The following is a 16,527-nucleotide window of genomic DNA, read 5'->3' on the forward strand; positions in this document are numbered from 1 at the left end:
ATGTAGGACTGGTTCAATATTTGAAAATCAATCAATGCAATCCACCAAGAAGAAAAAACAAAGCAAAACCATGGCTATATCAGTTGATGTAAAAATATTTGGAAAAGGTTGAAATAGTTGGGAAAACTCTCATCAAACTAGGGCTAAAAATCATCTTCAATATTTTGCTGACCTTCAGTTGTAGAAAAGAATTGGTTTTATATGCCATTTCTTACTTTTTCATTATGAATGTATATTTGTCAAGTTAGGAGGATAGAACATACTTCATCCAAGACTTGTGGTATGTTGGCTTTCATTTATATTCTTATTCCAGAATCTACAAAAATGTTTCTTTGCCTTCAAATCAAAAGTTGTTTTCCAGTAACAATGGAAAATAACCAAGTAATTTAATAAGAGAAATAGCTGTTAAAAGAGAATGGGGTGGACCTAGCTGGTTTGGCTCAGGAGATAGAGCATCAGCCTGCGGACTGGTCTCGGGTTCGATTCCGGTCAGGGGCACATGATGGGGTTGTGGGCTCGATCTCCAGTAAGGGGTGTGCAGGAGGCAACCGGTCAATGATTCTGGCTCATCATTGATGTTTCTATCACTCCCTCTCTTCCTCTCTCTGAAATCAATAAAAATATATATTTTTTAAAAAGAGAATGGGGTGAATGGAAGCATTAACCTTTTGCACTTGGATGTCGAGTGTGACTCGACACGGTTAGCATCAGTAGCAGCTCGTATGTCGATTTGTATTGAATATATCAATAATTTGAAATATAAAAAAATCCAAATAAATAAGTTTGTATGAAAAGAAACTTGTTTTTTATTATACTGCTGCGCTTTGTAAAATCTGGGGTATTTAAAAAATTAAATCCCGAGTAGAATAAAGGAATCGAGAAAAAAGCAAGCGAGTGCAAAGGGTTAAAATACCTAAAAGGTAATATACCTGAGAGGCCTAGAAAAAGAGAAATCACCAAGGAATCACTATGTCATCAAATGAAAGCTTTGCGAACACGAGTTTTATTCCCCAAGTTGCCTTCATTATGTGAAGGTAACATCATATATTCTGCAAGGACTCAGAAATATGTCACTGTCTTCTTGAAAAAAAAAATTGAAAATTCACAGTGGGCCATTAAGACATGAATCAAAATTAAGAACTAGGAAAAAGGTAACCACAATTTAAAACAGCTCCCCTAGCTCACTCAGCAGGACTGATGGGATTCTCTGCAAAGTTCCACCTCAGCTGTCTTCCTTAGCTCCCATGCATTCTTTACCCACATCAAGAAATGCTTTGTCTCAGGCCCTATTCTTTACCTCCCAGTTGCTATGCAACCACTTGACATTCGTTACCTGACACTCATGCTATTCTCTTCTGGCACCTAACACTGGCTGACCTCTTTGCATCATACCAACCAAGCGAAGAGTGGCACATTTTGCCATTTTCAGTGTCAATGAATTTAATAATTTTCTGCATCTCTAAAATTCATCAAGAATCCTCCTCCCTAAAGTCAGACATATCCCTAAAGCCCCAATTACTTAACATGAGGTGGAAAATCAAAATACAAAAGGAAGACAGCAAATAAGCATGTGAAATATGCTCATCACTGATCATTATAAGAAATACAAAATAAACCCCAATGAGCTATGGTTCCACATCCACTAAATGCTAAAATAACCAAAGCAACAACAAATTACAACTAAAAATAACAGTACCTGGCAAGGATTTGAGACACTGGGACCATCACACATTACTGGTGGGTGTGTAAAATGGTACACCCATTTTGGAAATTGGTTTGCACTTTCCTTGAAACACACCATATGACACAAGAATCTTAATCAGGCATTTACTGAAGAGAAATAAAATATATCCATACAGAGACTTGCATACACATGTTCATAGCAGCTTTATTTATAACAGCAAAAAAACCCTCAAAGGTCCATCAACAAGTAAGTTTATAAACAAACTGGTATAACCATACAATGCAAACTATTAAACAATAAAAAAGAAGCTAACTACTAATACATGCAACATAAATAATCTCTAAACCATTGTTTAGGGAAAGAAGCCAAACACAAAAGACTACATAATAATTCCATTTATTTGAAATTCTGGAAAAGGTAAAAACATTAGTGACCAAAGCAGATCAATGGTTGCCAATGGAAGTGGGGGGCAGGAGATTGATAAAGGAGAACAAGGGAAATATTTTAAAAAAAATCCTCACCCAAGGATATGTTTTTAAAATTGATCTTAGAGAGGGGAGGGCGGGTAGAGAGAAACATCGATATAAGAGAGAAATATCAAATCTGCTGTCTCTTGCATGCACCCTTACCAGAAATCGAACCTGCCACCTTTGGTGTATGGGACAATGCTACAACCAGCTTGAGCCACCCGGACAGGGCAACAAAGTAAATTTTTAGGTGATGGGAATGTTTTATATCAAGCTTCTGGTGGTAGCAAATACATGACTTCATACATTTGACAAAATCCACAGATTTATACACTTAACTTGGCTAATTTTATTATATATAAAATAATACCTTAAAGCTTAAAAAAGATGTAAATATATAAAAGTGGGTAAAATGCTTATTTAATTTCTAAAGTCTACAATGATATATATTGTTTTAAAATCAGAATAAAAATGCCATTTAAAAACAATGTATTATAAAATATGATTTTACTACATAATCACAATTACTTAAAAATAAATATACACAAACTCAGAGCTAAAAAGTGGAAGGAAAATTGCCATTTACTTTGGGTGAGAGGGTATTAAAGCAAATTCCTTCTAAAGGAATTTGTAACTTAGGGGGGACTTTGTTTTAAAAATGCAGTAAGAGAAAATCATTTGTAATTATCGGTATAAATCAGCAATTATCAACCAGTATGCAGCAAGAATTTTAAAAGCATGCATTACTTGATGATTTAGTCAGGGGCACTGACTTCTTTTCCCTTAAGACTGTCAAAATGACAATAGCCAACACAAGAATAGCTGTCCAGTGTGAATAAATCAAAATCATGCCTTTTTTTTTGTCAGATCGGCAAAAAATGTACTTTTTGATGTGCTGCAGAATTTTAATTAGTTTATGTATGCCATGAGATGAAAATGGTTGAAAACCGCTGGTATCTAGAGCTTTTGTCCTAGTTAATGAATTAGGAAGGTGTCACAAGGACCCACTTTTTAAAGACATTTTTAATGATTATTCAGTGATTGGTTTACACCTTGTTATTTTGTAAGTTTCTGTTTCAGGGTTATTTGTTCAAGAGTTATCCTCGGTATCACTCAGAACAGTGAAGCAAATACGTTTTCATCTTAATTTAATGCCTTGTTCTTTAAAACTACCAAGGAAATAGTTCTCGGACCTGGAATACAATTTCAATTCAGTAACACCCTATTTTGTATACAAAAGAAAGAGAGCAAAAATAGCACCTTCAATTAGAATTTCCATTCTGACCAGCTGTAGAGAATACATAAATCGGGGTGGGAACTGCTTAATTTCTTCGAGTAGCTCATCTATTAAAACAATTCTTCAGGAACATTTTTTTTCTATTTATATGGAGACCAAATATTGGTTCGCAAACATAGGAACCAACTACCTAGTAATCTTGTTTTACAGGTTTTAAAAAATGCTTTCTGTCAAGACCATTTTGGCCAACTGTGTATAGTAAAAGCAAAAAGTCATTCTTTAGAACAGGACCTAATTGGTCATCTTGAGTTTAGGGGCAAAACTAAGGTGCTACAATCTTGTGACATGACTCAAGAACAGTGAGAGACAGGTCACTTTTGGGAGACTAGCCAAGAGAATGGACTTAGGACACACAGGATATTCAAAACCTTGGAAGGCAATGGTAGGGTTGACACCCACTCCTGGAGCAGTACCTGAACCAATGCTGTTAACAGATCATCATGTCATTATCAGGAAATCCCAGGCATTGTAAGATACTCTTCCTTTGGTTTCTTTGCATTTACTGGAAGGCACAGTAAGATTTGTAGCTTTTATTTAGAGTATAGTAGGAGGTTCTTGATGTTTCTATTTGCAGTATGTCCAGTACCACCACTTTCATACCTTTTATCAGACATATGGGTCAAACGATTAAATCACAAAATAAATGGTAAAAACAACTCTCAGCTAACAATGCTTGATGATGAATAGTTTGTGTTTCAATGAAAGATTTATTGCATCCATGAGTAGGGAAGGCGGTTGGATAATTCAGCGGCTCACTAGCGTTATCAAGGACTGATGATTTTCACCCCTGTCCCAGTGAGCCAACCCTGTGACCATAAAATGACTGCAGCAGTTCTCATTCAAACAAGGAAAGCAGAACTTCTGTGCTAAGTCTCTAAGTGGGGGAAATCTTTCTCCTACGCCCCTGGCAGATCTGTTTTCATTGGCCAGGGTAGTCATGCCTTATCAGTTACTTAAAAGGGGACTAAGACCATGAAGGGTCCAACATCCTTGGGCACAAGTCTGCACAGAGAGGGAATGCTTGAACAAGCAAGTGAGAGGGAGGGATAGGATGGCTGTTGGATAATAACCAGTACTTCTCACAACTGGATAGGGCTAAAAAACATACAGTACATGTCACACTAACGTCCACTGGCTGAGAGGGTAAACTAGCACTCAGAGTATGAAAAAAAAGTGGAATATAATGGACTATGATAAAAATCTATTTCAGGGACAAATAATACCTAAGATTTAGTGAGCATACTCTACATGCCAGACACTAGTCTATGTACTTTATGTGCATTAACATATTCAAACCTCACAATGTAACCTGTATTTTACAGATAAGGAAACAGAAGAGAAATGACAGCTGAAATTTTAACTTAGAGTCAGACTCCACACCACACTCATGCTCTCAATTGCTACCTTATGCTGTACAAGGTGATGTAAAAGAGGAATGAATATATTCTAAAAAGATTTTTAAAAAATCAAATAAACCAAGGGAGAGGTAGAAACCAAGCCAAAAGGGTAGCGGAGATTTACACATTGTACATTTTATTAAATACTGGGTTTTATTAGAACAAATGAACTTCTGATAGAAGTTTCATTTAAAAAATGTGGCTATGTTCAAATTCCTACTTGACACTGCCTTTTGGGTAAGCATTCTATTTTTACCAGTTCTATACTCAGTCATTATGGGCAGAAAAAAAAATTTTTTTTCCATAACAGAGATAGGACTTTCTCAAGTGGTACAACACTATTTATAAGAGGAATAATCCCAAAGTGTATGACCACACAGAGTATATGATCAGAGAACACATTGTTTTTATGGAATATTTATAATAGCTACAGATAACATTGCAAACTCATGCACAGCAAGTCTTTACTATCTACTGAAGGTTTCTACCTTACACATGAAAATTATTCATGTCCCAGGGTTTGGCATTTAGCCAAGCATTAAACTATGATGGAAAATGGCTATCAAATTGGCTTTTCCGACCACCACAGAAAAGGTGTCAGCTGCAACATCCATCCTGGAGTCGTGGCGGAAAGTTCCTGGGAATTGCTTTTTCCTGTGTTTTGATCAAGTCTGTAATAGCTGAGAGCACAGCACAGTCTCTGGATTTAGTGTCCTTCCAATCAACAGGATGGGGGCTTTCGATCTTCTCTTGCAGAAGGGTATCTAGTTCCTTTCTTAATTCCTAAGGTTGGAAAAATTACACAAGTTCACCAAAGGCAGATGTACAATAAAACAATGTAACAAATAAAAGTGACTAGCTGAGACAGGAACTTCATAAGCTGTTATACAAAAGACTGAAATATTTAGTAAGCAACTGAAGTTCAGTATAAAAATTTAAGCTTCCATCTGACTTAGACATTTACAATGGTTGGTCAGTAACTACCTCAAAAAACAATGAATCAATTTCTCAACACTATTTGTTCTGCTGAAATATATCAAGAAATGTTTACAAAACACATAACACCCTGAATAAAACCACAAGAACACATCTTAACTGGCAAGTATATTCAAAGACAACCACGTAAAGCCAGACAATCACCTTAACCAGATGGGCAATTCTTGCTGGAGACTGAAAGACAATCCATTCATCTACAGCAATAGTTTCCTGATCATTATCCTTCTGGATGGAAATATCACCTCCAAAGAACAGGAGACAGTATGGGGAAACTTCTGTGCAGTCATACAAGTATATCTATAATGAAATTAAAGCAAATTAGCACATAAAGAGTCTGAATTACTGCCACATTAATCCAATTATCATCAGTATCAATTTATTAGTATTGATCCTTCTAAAATAGGTATTATCCTATTTGTGTAATTAGAAAGACTAGTTATAAAGAAATAATTTTAAACAAGCTATTCTTAACTCAGAAAACACAGTTTTATATTTTTATTTCAATTCAAACAACAGCATTATTCTTAAAATATTTTCTGAGTGACAAAACCAAAACACTAATACAGTTGAAAGCATTTTTATAGATGTATAAACAGAATCCCACTTAACATTCTGACCAATACTTATAAGGTATACTGATATGCCAACAAAATTCTTTGTACAGTGTAAACTCCTCTATACCAAGAAATACCAGTATTTCCTGAAAGCACACACTGAAAGAAAATTATGCAAAGCAAATAACTGTCCCAATTAATTAAAATACAAAAATGGATCATGACATACATTCACATTAAAAAGTATAGGTTATGTGCTTAGGAAAGTTATAATTCATGTCATAAAAATTTTTTTAAATTTTTAATTATTTTGTTTATAATTATGAAAATCGTATAATGATAAGAAAACAACAACACTGACATTAAGATCCATGATTATTTTTATTTACTTACACTACTGGTTCTCATCTTCAGGTGATAGATAAGCCAATTGTAGTGAAAGTCTGTTTGCTCCACATTAACGGATTTAGGATGAATAGAAACTAGTCCATCAGTTTTTGTGTAAACTTTCACCCTTTAAGAAAGTTAAAATGGAGTTTGTTTAAAAAAAAAATCCTGGAAATTCCAAACCAATTTCAGAATCTAAAAAAGTTCCACAGGTAAGTTCAATTTATTTTTGCGATATAAGTTTACAAACTTATATTTGAGGAAATATATATTTTTAATAAAACACGGAAAAGTATCAGCTAAATGTGAAAACTCTATAAATCATACATCAAATCCTCTTAAGATATAATTACTCAACACATTAAAAAGGTGACAAAATATTCCTTAATTATGTTTCTACTATTCCACTGAAGAACAAAGAATGAAATAAACAGCTGAAATACTTCAAAGTGATTCACACCAAGAGAATTGTCTATACATAAAGCTGTCAATTATGACACTAAAGCCTTTAATTTACAGAATAACTTTGTGAAACGATAATTTAAAAATTTCACAGGTTATACACCCAGATGAAAATAAAAAATTAAGAATGGTTAGAAGGAGTTTTAGCTACAACTCTCTTTTGAAAACCTATTCTAATATAAGTTTTAAGTGGTTGCACTTTCACTTAAATCCCCCATTTTCAAAACAGGAATACTTGGAATAAATGTACTCTGACACAACTCTAGTTCAGTCTCTTCATTCCTAGGGGTCTTTTCTTTGATAGTCATAAAAATTTTACCTCAATTTGTGAGAGTTTTTATTTAATATTATTCAACAAGGAGTTGTTTGGTGGCTTATTTTTAAATAGTCAATGGTAATTACCAATATTAGATGTGTACATCTCAGTGGTCAGACAATCATATACTTTACTAGTATATAGTGTTCCCCTCAATGTTTCCAGTACCCACCAGGCACCGTACAGTTATCAATATTATTGACTATATTTCCTATGCTTTCCTTTACATCCCCATGGCTGGTCTATAGCTAACCAATTTGTACTTCTTAATCTCTTCACCTCTTTCTCCCAGTCCCCCAAAATTCCTCTCCTCTGGCATCCATCAGTCCAGTCTGCTCTATGTCTATGGGTCTGTTTCAATTGTGTTTGTTCATTTATTTTGTTCTTTACATTTCACATATAAGTGAAACGAGTATCTTTTCTGTTTCTAGGAATTCATATACTTCTGTCAAAATCATGGTGATGAGTCATCATTCAGAATAGATTCAGAAATTATTTTCCTCAGTGCACAGTCCATTTAACCAATGCCATCCTGAAACGCTACATTGCTGCTGCAGCAGAGTCTGGCACTTTTTCCGTACAGGACCAGAGAGAAAATAATATCTATCAGCTCTGCTAGTGTAGCAGTAAAGCAGATACAAACAACAGGTAAACAAGCAGGTGTGGCTGTGTTCCAATAAAAATGTACACAAAGCTTTTGGCCAGTGTGCCAAAATTTGCTGACCCCTGGTCTAGACCAAAACAAAGTACCAGTCCAAAGACACTTACCCCCTTCACCCCAGGATGGCAGAGGGATATATGAAATGTTTGTATTTTAAAGAATCTCTGTTAAGCTACCTTTCAAGTTAGGGATAGATATGAAGAAAAATTTGACAAAGTACTGATGTCAAAAAGTACTTGGATCACTTAAAATGTGAATAATCCAGCCACAATTAAAATTCCTGTTACGCATAATCTTACACCTGAGAATAGGGTTTCTGAGAATCAGCATTTGTGACATACTGAGTTCTTTGCAGCAGAGGGCTGTCCTCACAGAGCACCCCTGGCCTCTATCTATTAGCTGCCAGTAGTATCACAGCAGTCGTAACCATCACAAATGTCTCCAGACACTCTCAAATGACCCAAGAGGCAAAAATCAAACTCAGCTGAGAACCAACAACCTAGAACACTGCCTGCGCTTTATTTTTAAGGTCTATATTTTTTATGTCTATAATCATAGGGTACACAGCTTTTTCATTTAATATCAGTTCAGATATTGTATATGTTACTATACAATGTCTATTTTACATGCCCACCTATCAGAAAAGTTATATAATACTAGAGGCCCAGTGCACGAAATTCGTGCACAGGTAGGGTCCCTAGGCCTGGCCGGTGATCAGGGCTGATCTGTGGGGTGATCGGCGGGGTGATCAGGGGTCCCCTGCTGGCACCTGCCTTGGCCAGCCTGGCACCACCCACCGCCAGTCGCCTCCTTCTGCAGGGCTGGCCTGTGAGCTGGGGGCAGCTTCTGCATTGAGCATCTGCCCCCTGGTGGTCAGTGCAGTCGTTCTGCCAGTAGTTCCACCGTTCAGTTGACCTGCATATTAGGCTTTTATTATATAGGATAGGATGGTATTATAAAATCACTAGAGGCCTGGTGCATGAGATTCATGCATGGGGCAGGGTCCCTCAGCCCGGCCTGCGCCCTCTCACAGTCCATGAGCCCGGCTTTTGACTGAGCAGCACTCCCCCTGTGGGAGCCCACTGACCACCAAGGGGCAGCTTCTAAGTTGAGCATCTGCCCCCTGGTAGTCAGTGCACATCACAGCAACCGGTCGTTCTGCTGCTCGGTTGATTTGCATATTAGCCTTTTATTATATAGGAGGATAATTTTCTCCTTATTATTAGACTTCTATGTTGTTTAAAATACAACTTTTTAAAAAACCTGAAATTACTTCCTTAGGACATATGCCTCAAATTAAAATATTCACTTATGAATTCACTGGGCCAGGGACTATTTTAATGACTGTTGAAACATAATTCTAATTTAGAGCACCCTTAAAATAAAGGGTGCCAACAATTCACATACCACTAGTCATTTGTGACTTTAGTGTCTCTTTTTCCTCACTAGCTCATTTCTTAGGCAAAAATATGCCAAGTTCTCTCATTCTGTCCACTACAACTTAGGCTAACTCTACTTGTACCTATCTTATATAATAAAAGCATGATATGCAAATCGACCGAATGGCCAAAAAGCGGAATGGCCATCCGGGACAACCATCCGGGACCACGCTGTGACACCCACTGGCACCAGGCCAGCCAAGGCAGTGCGATGCGATTGGTTGGGGCCCCGGCCATCGCCCCATGATTGCCCCGCAGAGGGAGGCCCAGGCCACTGGTCAGCGGGGTGATCAATTGGGGGGCTCCATGATTGCCCCGCAGAGGGAGGCCCAGGCCACTGGCCAGCAGGGTGATCAATTGGGGGGCTCCATGATTGCCCCGCAGAGGGAGGCCCAGGCCACCAACCAGCGGGTTGCGGCGAGTGGGTGGGGCCTCCCTCTGCGAGGGAATCCCGGGTCCCGGTGGCCAGAGGAAAACCTGGGTCCTGGGTGCTAGAGGGAAGCTGGTGCCGGAAGCCAAGTGAAGGAAGGCATACTCTTGCATGAATTTCATGCATCGGGCCTCTAGTATATATTTAATTAAAAGTCATACTTTATTTTTCACCATAGTAAAGCCACAATATTATTCAAAGAGACAAATTACAAAATTATGTTTTAAAAGACAGGCAAAAAGTCCTGAAGCAAATCTATTATAAGCAATGCCCACCTGGTACTGTGTTTTGTTTTGTTTTCACATTTAAAAGTTTTGCATTTAAAATTTAAGATAGCTGTCTTAGAGAACTTTGATATATAACATGGCTACAAGTAACCACCACTCATATCACGTCACTGAGCTTCTGGGATGACTTTAATGCCTGGCTTACTTTTCGTATATTTACACTGCTATTATATTCACTAACATTCTTTTTGAATCATGAATGGGTGATTGAGAGCTCACACCAGGGATGTGCTGTGAGGGAAAGAGATGCCTCTGTTAAACAGTTTGCCTTCTCTTAAATCAGGGGTGGGGAACATTTTTCCTGCCAAAGGCCATTTGGGTATTGACATCATTCACGGACCATACACAATTACCAACTTAAAAATAAATCTGCTATATTTGGTCAGACATTTAATTAACTCACCCCTAATGCCTTGGCTGGGCCAGACCAAATGATTTTTCGGGCCTTATATGGCCTGCAGGCCAGACATTCCCCACCCCTATCCTAAATAATCAAAAGTAAAAAACGAGAATCTGGCCCAAATATGTCTAAGAACAAATGTATACTGAGCCCTGTTGTATTATAGAATTTCAAAAGTTTAAGAACAGAATTACAAGTAATTCATAATCTTCAATGCTTACATTTTTCTTTTTTTACCCAAATTTAGTCGGATTTTAGCAACTTTGGGATACAGACCAGCACAGATGACTGCTTTAATTATCTTCTCATTATCTATTAGGGGTGGGAAGGTAGAGAAAAAAGTATAAAATACTGATACAATGGACAATAGCAGCAAGTTATTTACACTGTTTTCTGCTTTACCTGAATTTATATTGGATTTTGGATCTTTAGGACTTCTACTGCTTACAAATCCAGCTCCAAGAAGATGCTCAGCAAACTGCCCTTTCATGTTATGCAGCATCTAGAGAACAAGTAAACAGAACTAAAAAACCTTTCTCAGACTGACGGGGGGTTATAAAACATACACTTAAAAATAAATTTAGTATAAGCTTTCTCTGCTTTATAAAATACTGCAAAATGTGATGTTTCAGAGCAGGGATTGGTAAACTACATTATAAAAACCTGTTTTTGTCAATAAAACACACCCATTCATCTACATTATCATCAATGGTTGCTCTGCACTATAATGGCAGAGGTGAGTGGTTGCAAAGGAGACCATATGGTTTGTAAGCCTGCAATAGTTATCATCTGATCTTTTACAGAAAACATTTGCCTATTGTAGGATGTAAGTACTGATATTTAAGGATTACTCCATTTTGCAAAAAGACTAATAAAGTCTTCCAAGTTGTTCTCTACTCCATATTTTGAAAGAAATAGAGAAAAGCATATTTCCAACATCCATCCATATTTCTACTATTGAGAATTAAGTACTGTTGCTTATTGGCACAAAAAGTTAAGGTCTTCTTTTTTTTAAAGAAAAATCATTATTTGGGTAAAAATGATGCACTGCTCATTATAAAGCATTCAAGTAATACTGAAAAGTAGAAATGAATTCCCTAAACTCAATACTGTCAGAAAGATCATTCATTAAGAAATAATACTGAAGACACTTATGTACACTGACAGAAGAATTAGACAAAAATACTATCCTAACAATGGGATAACAGTATAGAAAATGTTTTATAAAAGTATTAAAATTAATTCTAGATCAATTTTTTAAAAATATATTTTATTGATTTTTTACAGAGAAGGAAGAGGGACAGAGAGCTAGAAACATCGATGAGAGAGAAACATCGACCAGCTGCCTCCTGCACACCTTCTACTGGGGATGTGCCCACAACCAATGTACATGCCCTTGACCGGAATCGAACCTGGGACCTTTCAGTCCGCAGACCGACGCTCTATCCACTGAGCCAAACCGATTTTGGCTAGATCAATTTTTTAAAAGTTAAATAGAAATAAAACTGGACTAGATGAATTTTACAATTTCATAATCATGAGATGTTTAATAAGGTATCCTTGCAATCTTAAAATAAGAGACTATGAAACATAAACTTGGTCATATTTAAGTGTATCTTCCTTTTATGAACTGTGTGTGACTTTAGTTTTCCAACTTAATTTTTCTTGTAAGTGACTCTCTGGGTTACCTCCTGAGTTTTATTACCATTATTTTTTATTGTTCAGGATAATGATCTTTACATTTTTATTTTGAACTTGTATATTTACGTAATTTCAGTGTACACCACCAGCTGATTTAGCATGCATTCTTTATTAATTAATTCTTTTTGATTCATCCCTCAAAAGGCAGCATTTCATTTTCAATGGATTTTTCAAGGATAGCTTAAGCTCATGGGTGCAGTACTTCAAGTGCTTTCTTGAATGTCTACCCTTTTTCTTCAGATTTCAATATCTTGACTGAATACAATATTCTCAACACATGGGTTCAGCCAACTTTCCATATTTGTGGTTCATTTCTTTTTTCCCCAGGAAAATGTTCTTACACATTTCTCAAATACATACTTAATTACACTTGAATTTTCTATGTTTAGACATCTATTATTTTCACGATGGATTAGTACTGTCTTCCTGTCTGTAAGTTTTTTACTTATTACTTTAACTAGAAGCCCGGTGCATGAAATTCGTGCACTGGGGGAGGGGGATGTCCCTCAGCCCAGCCTGCACCCTCTCCAATCTGGGACCCCTCGAAGGATGTCCGACTGCCCGTTTAGGCCCAATCCCGGCAGTCGGACATCCCTCTCACAATCCAGGACTGCTGGCTCCCAACTGCTCACCTGCCTGATTGCCCCTAACTGCTTCTGCCTGCCAGCCTGATCATCCCCTAACCACTCCCCTGCCAGCCTGTTTGCCCCTAACTGCACTCCCCTGCTGGCCTGGTTCCCCCCCAACTGCTCTCCCCTGCAGGCCTGGGTCCCCCCCCACCCCCAAGTGACTTTCCCTGCAGGCCCGGTCGCCCCCAACTTCCCTCCTCTGCCAGCCTGGTCACCCCTAACTGCCCTCCCCTGCAGGCTTGATCGCCCACAACTGCCCTCCTTTGCAGGCCTGGTCCCTCCCAACTGCCCTCCTCTGCTGGCCTGATCGCCCACAACTGCCCTCCCTTGCAGGCCTGGTCCTTCCCAACTGCCCTCCCAGGCTGGCCATCTTGTCGTGGCCATCTTGTGTCCACATGGGGGGCATCCATCTTTGACCACACGGGGGCAGCCATCTTCTGCATTGGAGTGATGGTCAATTGCATATTACTCTTTTATTAGACAGGATGTTTTCCTTTTGCAGCTGCATTTATAAACTGTGATTATCTCAAGCCTTTCTTCTATGGCAATAATTTGCTTTAAAGGGATGCATATTTTGTTTATTGTAATTCTTTCTGGTCTTTAATTTTTCTTCTTAGCCCGACAGTCTTTTTATTCTATTGGTTTCCTTTCTTATTTTTGTTTTATTGAATGCATATTCTTAAACTGTCCCATAGGAAACAGTTGTAAGTAAGGCTATAGCCATGATCCTTCTTTTCATTTTGTTGATGCCTTGGCAGTTTTGATTAAATATGCTAGATTCCTGATTTTTTTACCCACTTATAGAATTGTTCAATGTCCAGCCCAAAGTTCATGCCACACAGCTGAAGTGTATTCGTGACGGGAAAGGTGAGGACATTCCTATTCTTACTGTTTTGAGATCACTTATCCCTTACAGAGCATCTGCCCTATGTATTGTTAACTTGCTTCTGTTTCACAAATGCCTACTGCCCAGTGTTTTCTCACTACACTAAATCAGTTAAAGATAAAGATACCTACCTAAAAGTTAAAGATACCCTATTTGATATTAAAAATAGGTTTTAGGAGTATTAGTGAAAATTTTCAGGCTGAACCATCAAAATGTCAACTAGAGGGTGGGTACAGGAACAGTAACTGAGCCTTACTGTGTTTTCTTGCTATACTTTAGATTCTTGTAGCTTTCCTTGACCATCAGTTGTTTATTATATTATACATCTTTTATTGTTTTGTTGCATTTGCTTTAATAAAGATTTTGTTTAATGACTCAATTTCCTAAGACAAATTCACACAATTAACCTTTTGCTACCAATCTAACTGTACAAAATGCACTCATATATTTTCTAATATAAATGAGAATCACTTCAAAACATTCACCATTACCTGCAGTGTGTTTGAAGACAGAAAATATTCCCAGCAATAGTCTTTTTCGTATCTGAAACCACGTCGTCTAGCTTCTTCCCAGCCCTATGATGCAAAGAAATAAAGTAAACTATATCATTCCCCAAAGCAAAGACTGCCTACTTGTCTGTCTTTATTTTGGTAATAATCTTCTATTGATGTTCTCTCTATAAAAAGGTCAAAGAATTTTGAAATTTATAAAACTAAAGAAAAACAAAAACCTTCCCATGATCCTAATTGTTAAGATAACTGCCACTGAATTTCCAGACCTTTCTACAAATAAGTTATATAGTAATACATTGTGCATTTCATATAAATTGGCATCATACTGCACATAATGAAGTTAACAAAATGAGCAGTGTTCAACAAACTTCAATGCTATCAAATATTTTTCAATTTCACAAATATAAAATTTATTTTTTAGCTAGAGGAGAAAAGATGGGGAAAAGGGAAGTAATAATGAATGAACTCAAAGGCAAAAAAAAAACATTCTCATGCTATGCAGTACAAAACTGACTCTAGAAGTTGCTGTCTCTATATACCACATAACATTTAAATTTTTGAAAAGATGGGTGATACATGTTTACCTTCAGCTAAGCCTGGCATTTGGGACCAGAATATGTCTATATTCTGAATAATGTACATGATTAAGATACTCTATCAAAACGTTAAATCGGAACACAGGTTTAATTTATTAATGATCAGAGAGAGACCTGTCATAAATGTCAATAAGATAGATACAAGTGAATATCAAATAAAATTTAAAATTATTTACTTGTTCAATTGTGATCAAAACAGGAACATACAAAATGAGGTTAAATTTTTTTTAAATGTTCACCTAATTTTAAACATTCTCACTTAGCAATTTATTCCTAATACCTATGATAATATAGATTTTAAAAAGTTAAATATGGTTCTATTCTATTATCAGCTTTTCTCTTGAATAAACTGTCACAAGTTATTTATTTCTTTTTTACCTCAAATGCATTCACAACTGTCAGGTGGTCACTTTTAGAATCCTTTGCCAATTCCTTTCTTCTTGCATCTGCAACCTTTTCTTTCCCCTTAAAAAATACAGAGGAAGGCAATTTAAATGGCTCTGACAGTATATAATAGAGCATACTAATAAAAAGCGAGTGAAAAATTGTACCTAAGCAACAACTATTTCGTTTGCCTAGCCTTTCCGTTGTATCTTTCTTACCAATGGAATGACAAAGGGATCCTTGAAGCTGAGACTAGCAGCAATGGTGAGGACTGGGTCTAAGCAACAGAACAGAGCCCCGAAAAGAATCATTTTTCCAATGTGTGGCTCAACTGGTAATCGTGCTAAGTGGACTCCAAGAGGTGTCAATTCTTCTTGTTTATCCAAAGCATTCTGTAAAGTAAGGGTTTATGTTTAAAACAGACATTCTAAAGCATCACATTCAAACCTAATTTTAGTTTGCTTAGAAAAAAAGAGGCCCCTCTTACATGGGAATGCTGTAATTCACAGTCAAGTTTTTTAAAAACGTGGGCTCCACCCCACTGTTGACAAGCATTTGCTGGCCTTTTCAAGATTCTGTTGTCTGCAAATGATTATGTCAAGATCAGCTCTTAAATTCAGTTGGGAGAGGGGATATCACACTGCTCAGGCTTTAAGTGTTGCTGCCTTTGACCATCTATCTCTACCCTAATAAGATGATTCTAAGCACCACCCAGCTCTCCAGCTGTATTTTATTAGAAAAAGCTTGAAGGGGAGAGGGGCCACTAGTAAAACCGTACTACTTCCTAAAATGCCAGTAACCTCACTAAATCTAACCTACATTCCAAAGATGGTTAGATAATATACAATGTTTTTTCACTTAAACAACTTATTACTCACATTAAAAGCTATTGCAATGTTCTAATATGGGCCAAATTCTCAAAAGATTCTGCACGGATGGCTTAAATAAAACTGAAGTATGTAAAATATACTTTGGCATCCTCTAATTCAGCACCAATCAACAGAACTTGTAGCGATAACAGAAATATTCTATTACTGTGCAT

General features: G+C 37.0%; 1 protein-coding gene across 1 annotated transcript in view; it reads right to left on the reverse strand.

Moving 5' to 3' along the window:
* Positions 1-1,849: 1,849 nt before the first annotated feature.
* DHX36 (DEAH-box helicase 36) overlaps positions 1,850-16,527 on the reverse strand; it is a 50,549-nt gene continuing 35,871 nt past the window's right edge. Inside the window, exons 18-25 of the mRNA XM_079766215.1 lie at positions 15,704-15,877; positions 15,480-15,566; positions 14,485-14,568; positions 11,180-11,279; positions 10,999-11,089; positions 6,789-6,909; positions 5,986-6,138; positions 1,850-5,628 (exon numbers count right to left, since the gene is read on the reverse strand). Of these exons, the coding sequence (XP_079622341.1) occupies positions 5,443-5,628; positions 5,986-6,138; positions 6,789-6,909; positions 10,999-11,089; positions 11,180-11,279; positions 14,485-14,568; positions 15,480-15,566; positions 15,704-15,877 (996 nt within the window). The 3' untranslated portion in view covers positions 1,850-5,442. The remainder of the gene's footprint in view (positions 5,629-5,985; positions 6,139-6,788; positions 6,910-10,998; positions 11,090-11,179; positions 11,280-14,484; positions 14,569-15,479; positions 15,567-15,703; positions 15,878-16,527) is intronic.

Source organism: Cnephaeus nilssonii, assembly GCF_951640355.1.
Source record: "Cnephaeus nilssonii genome assembly, chromosome: 3".
NCBI lineage: Eukaryota > Metazoa > Chordata > Mammalia > Chiroptera > Vespertilionidae > Cnephaeus > Cnephaeus nilssonii.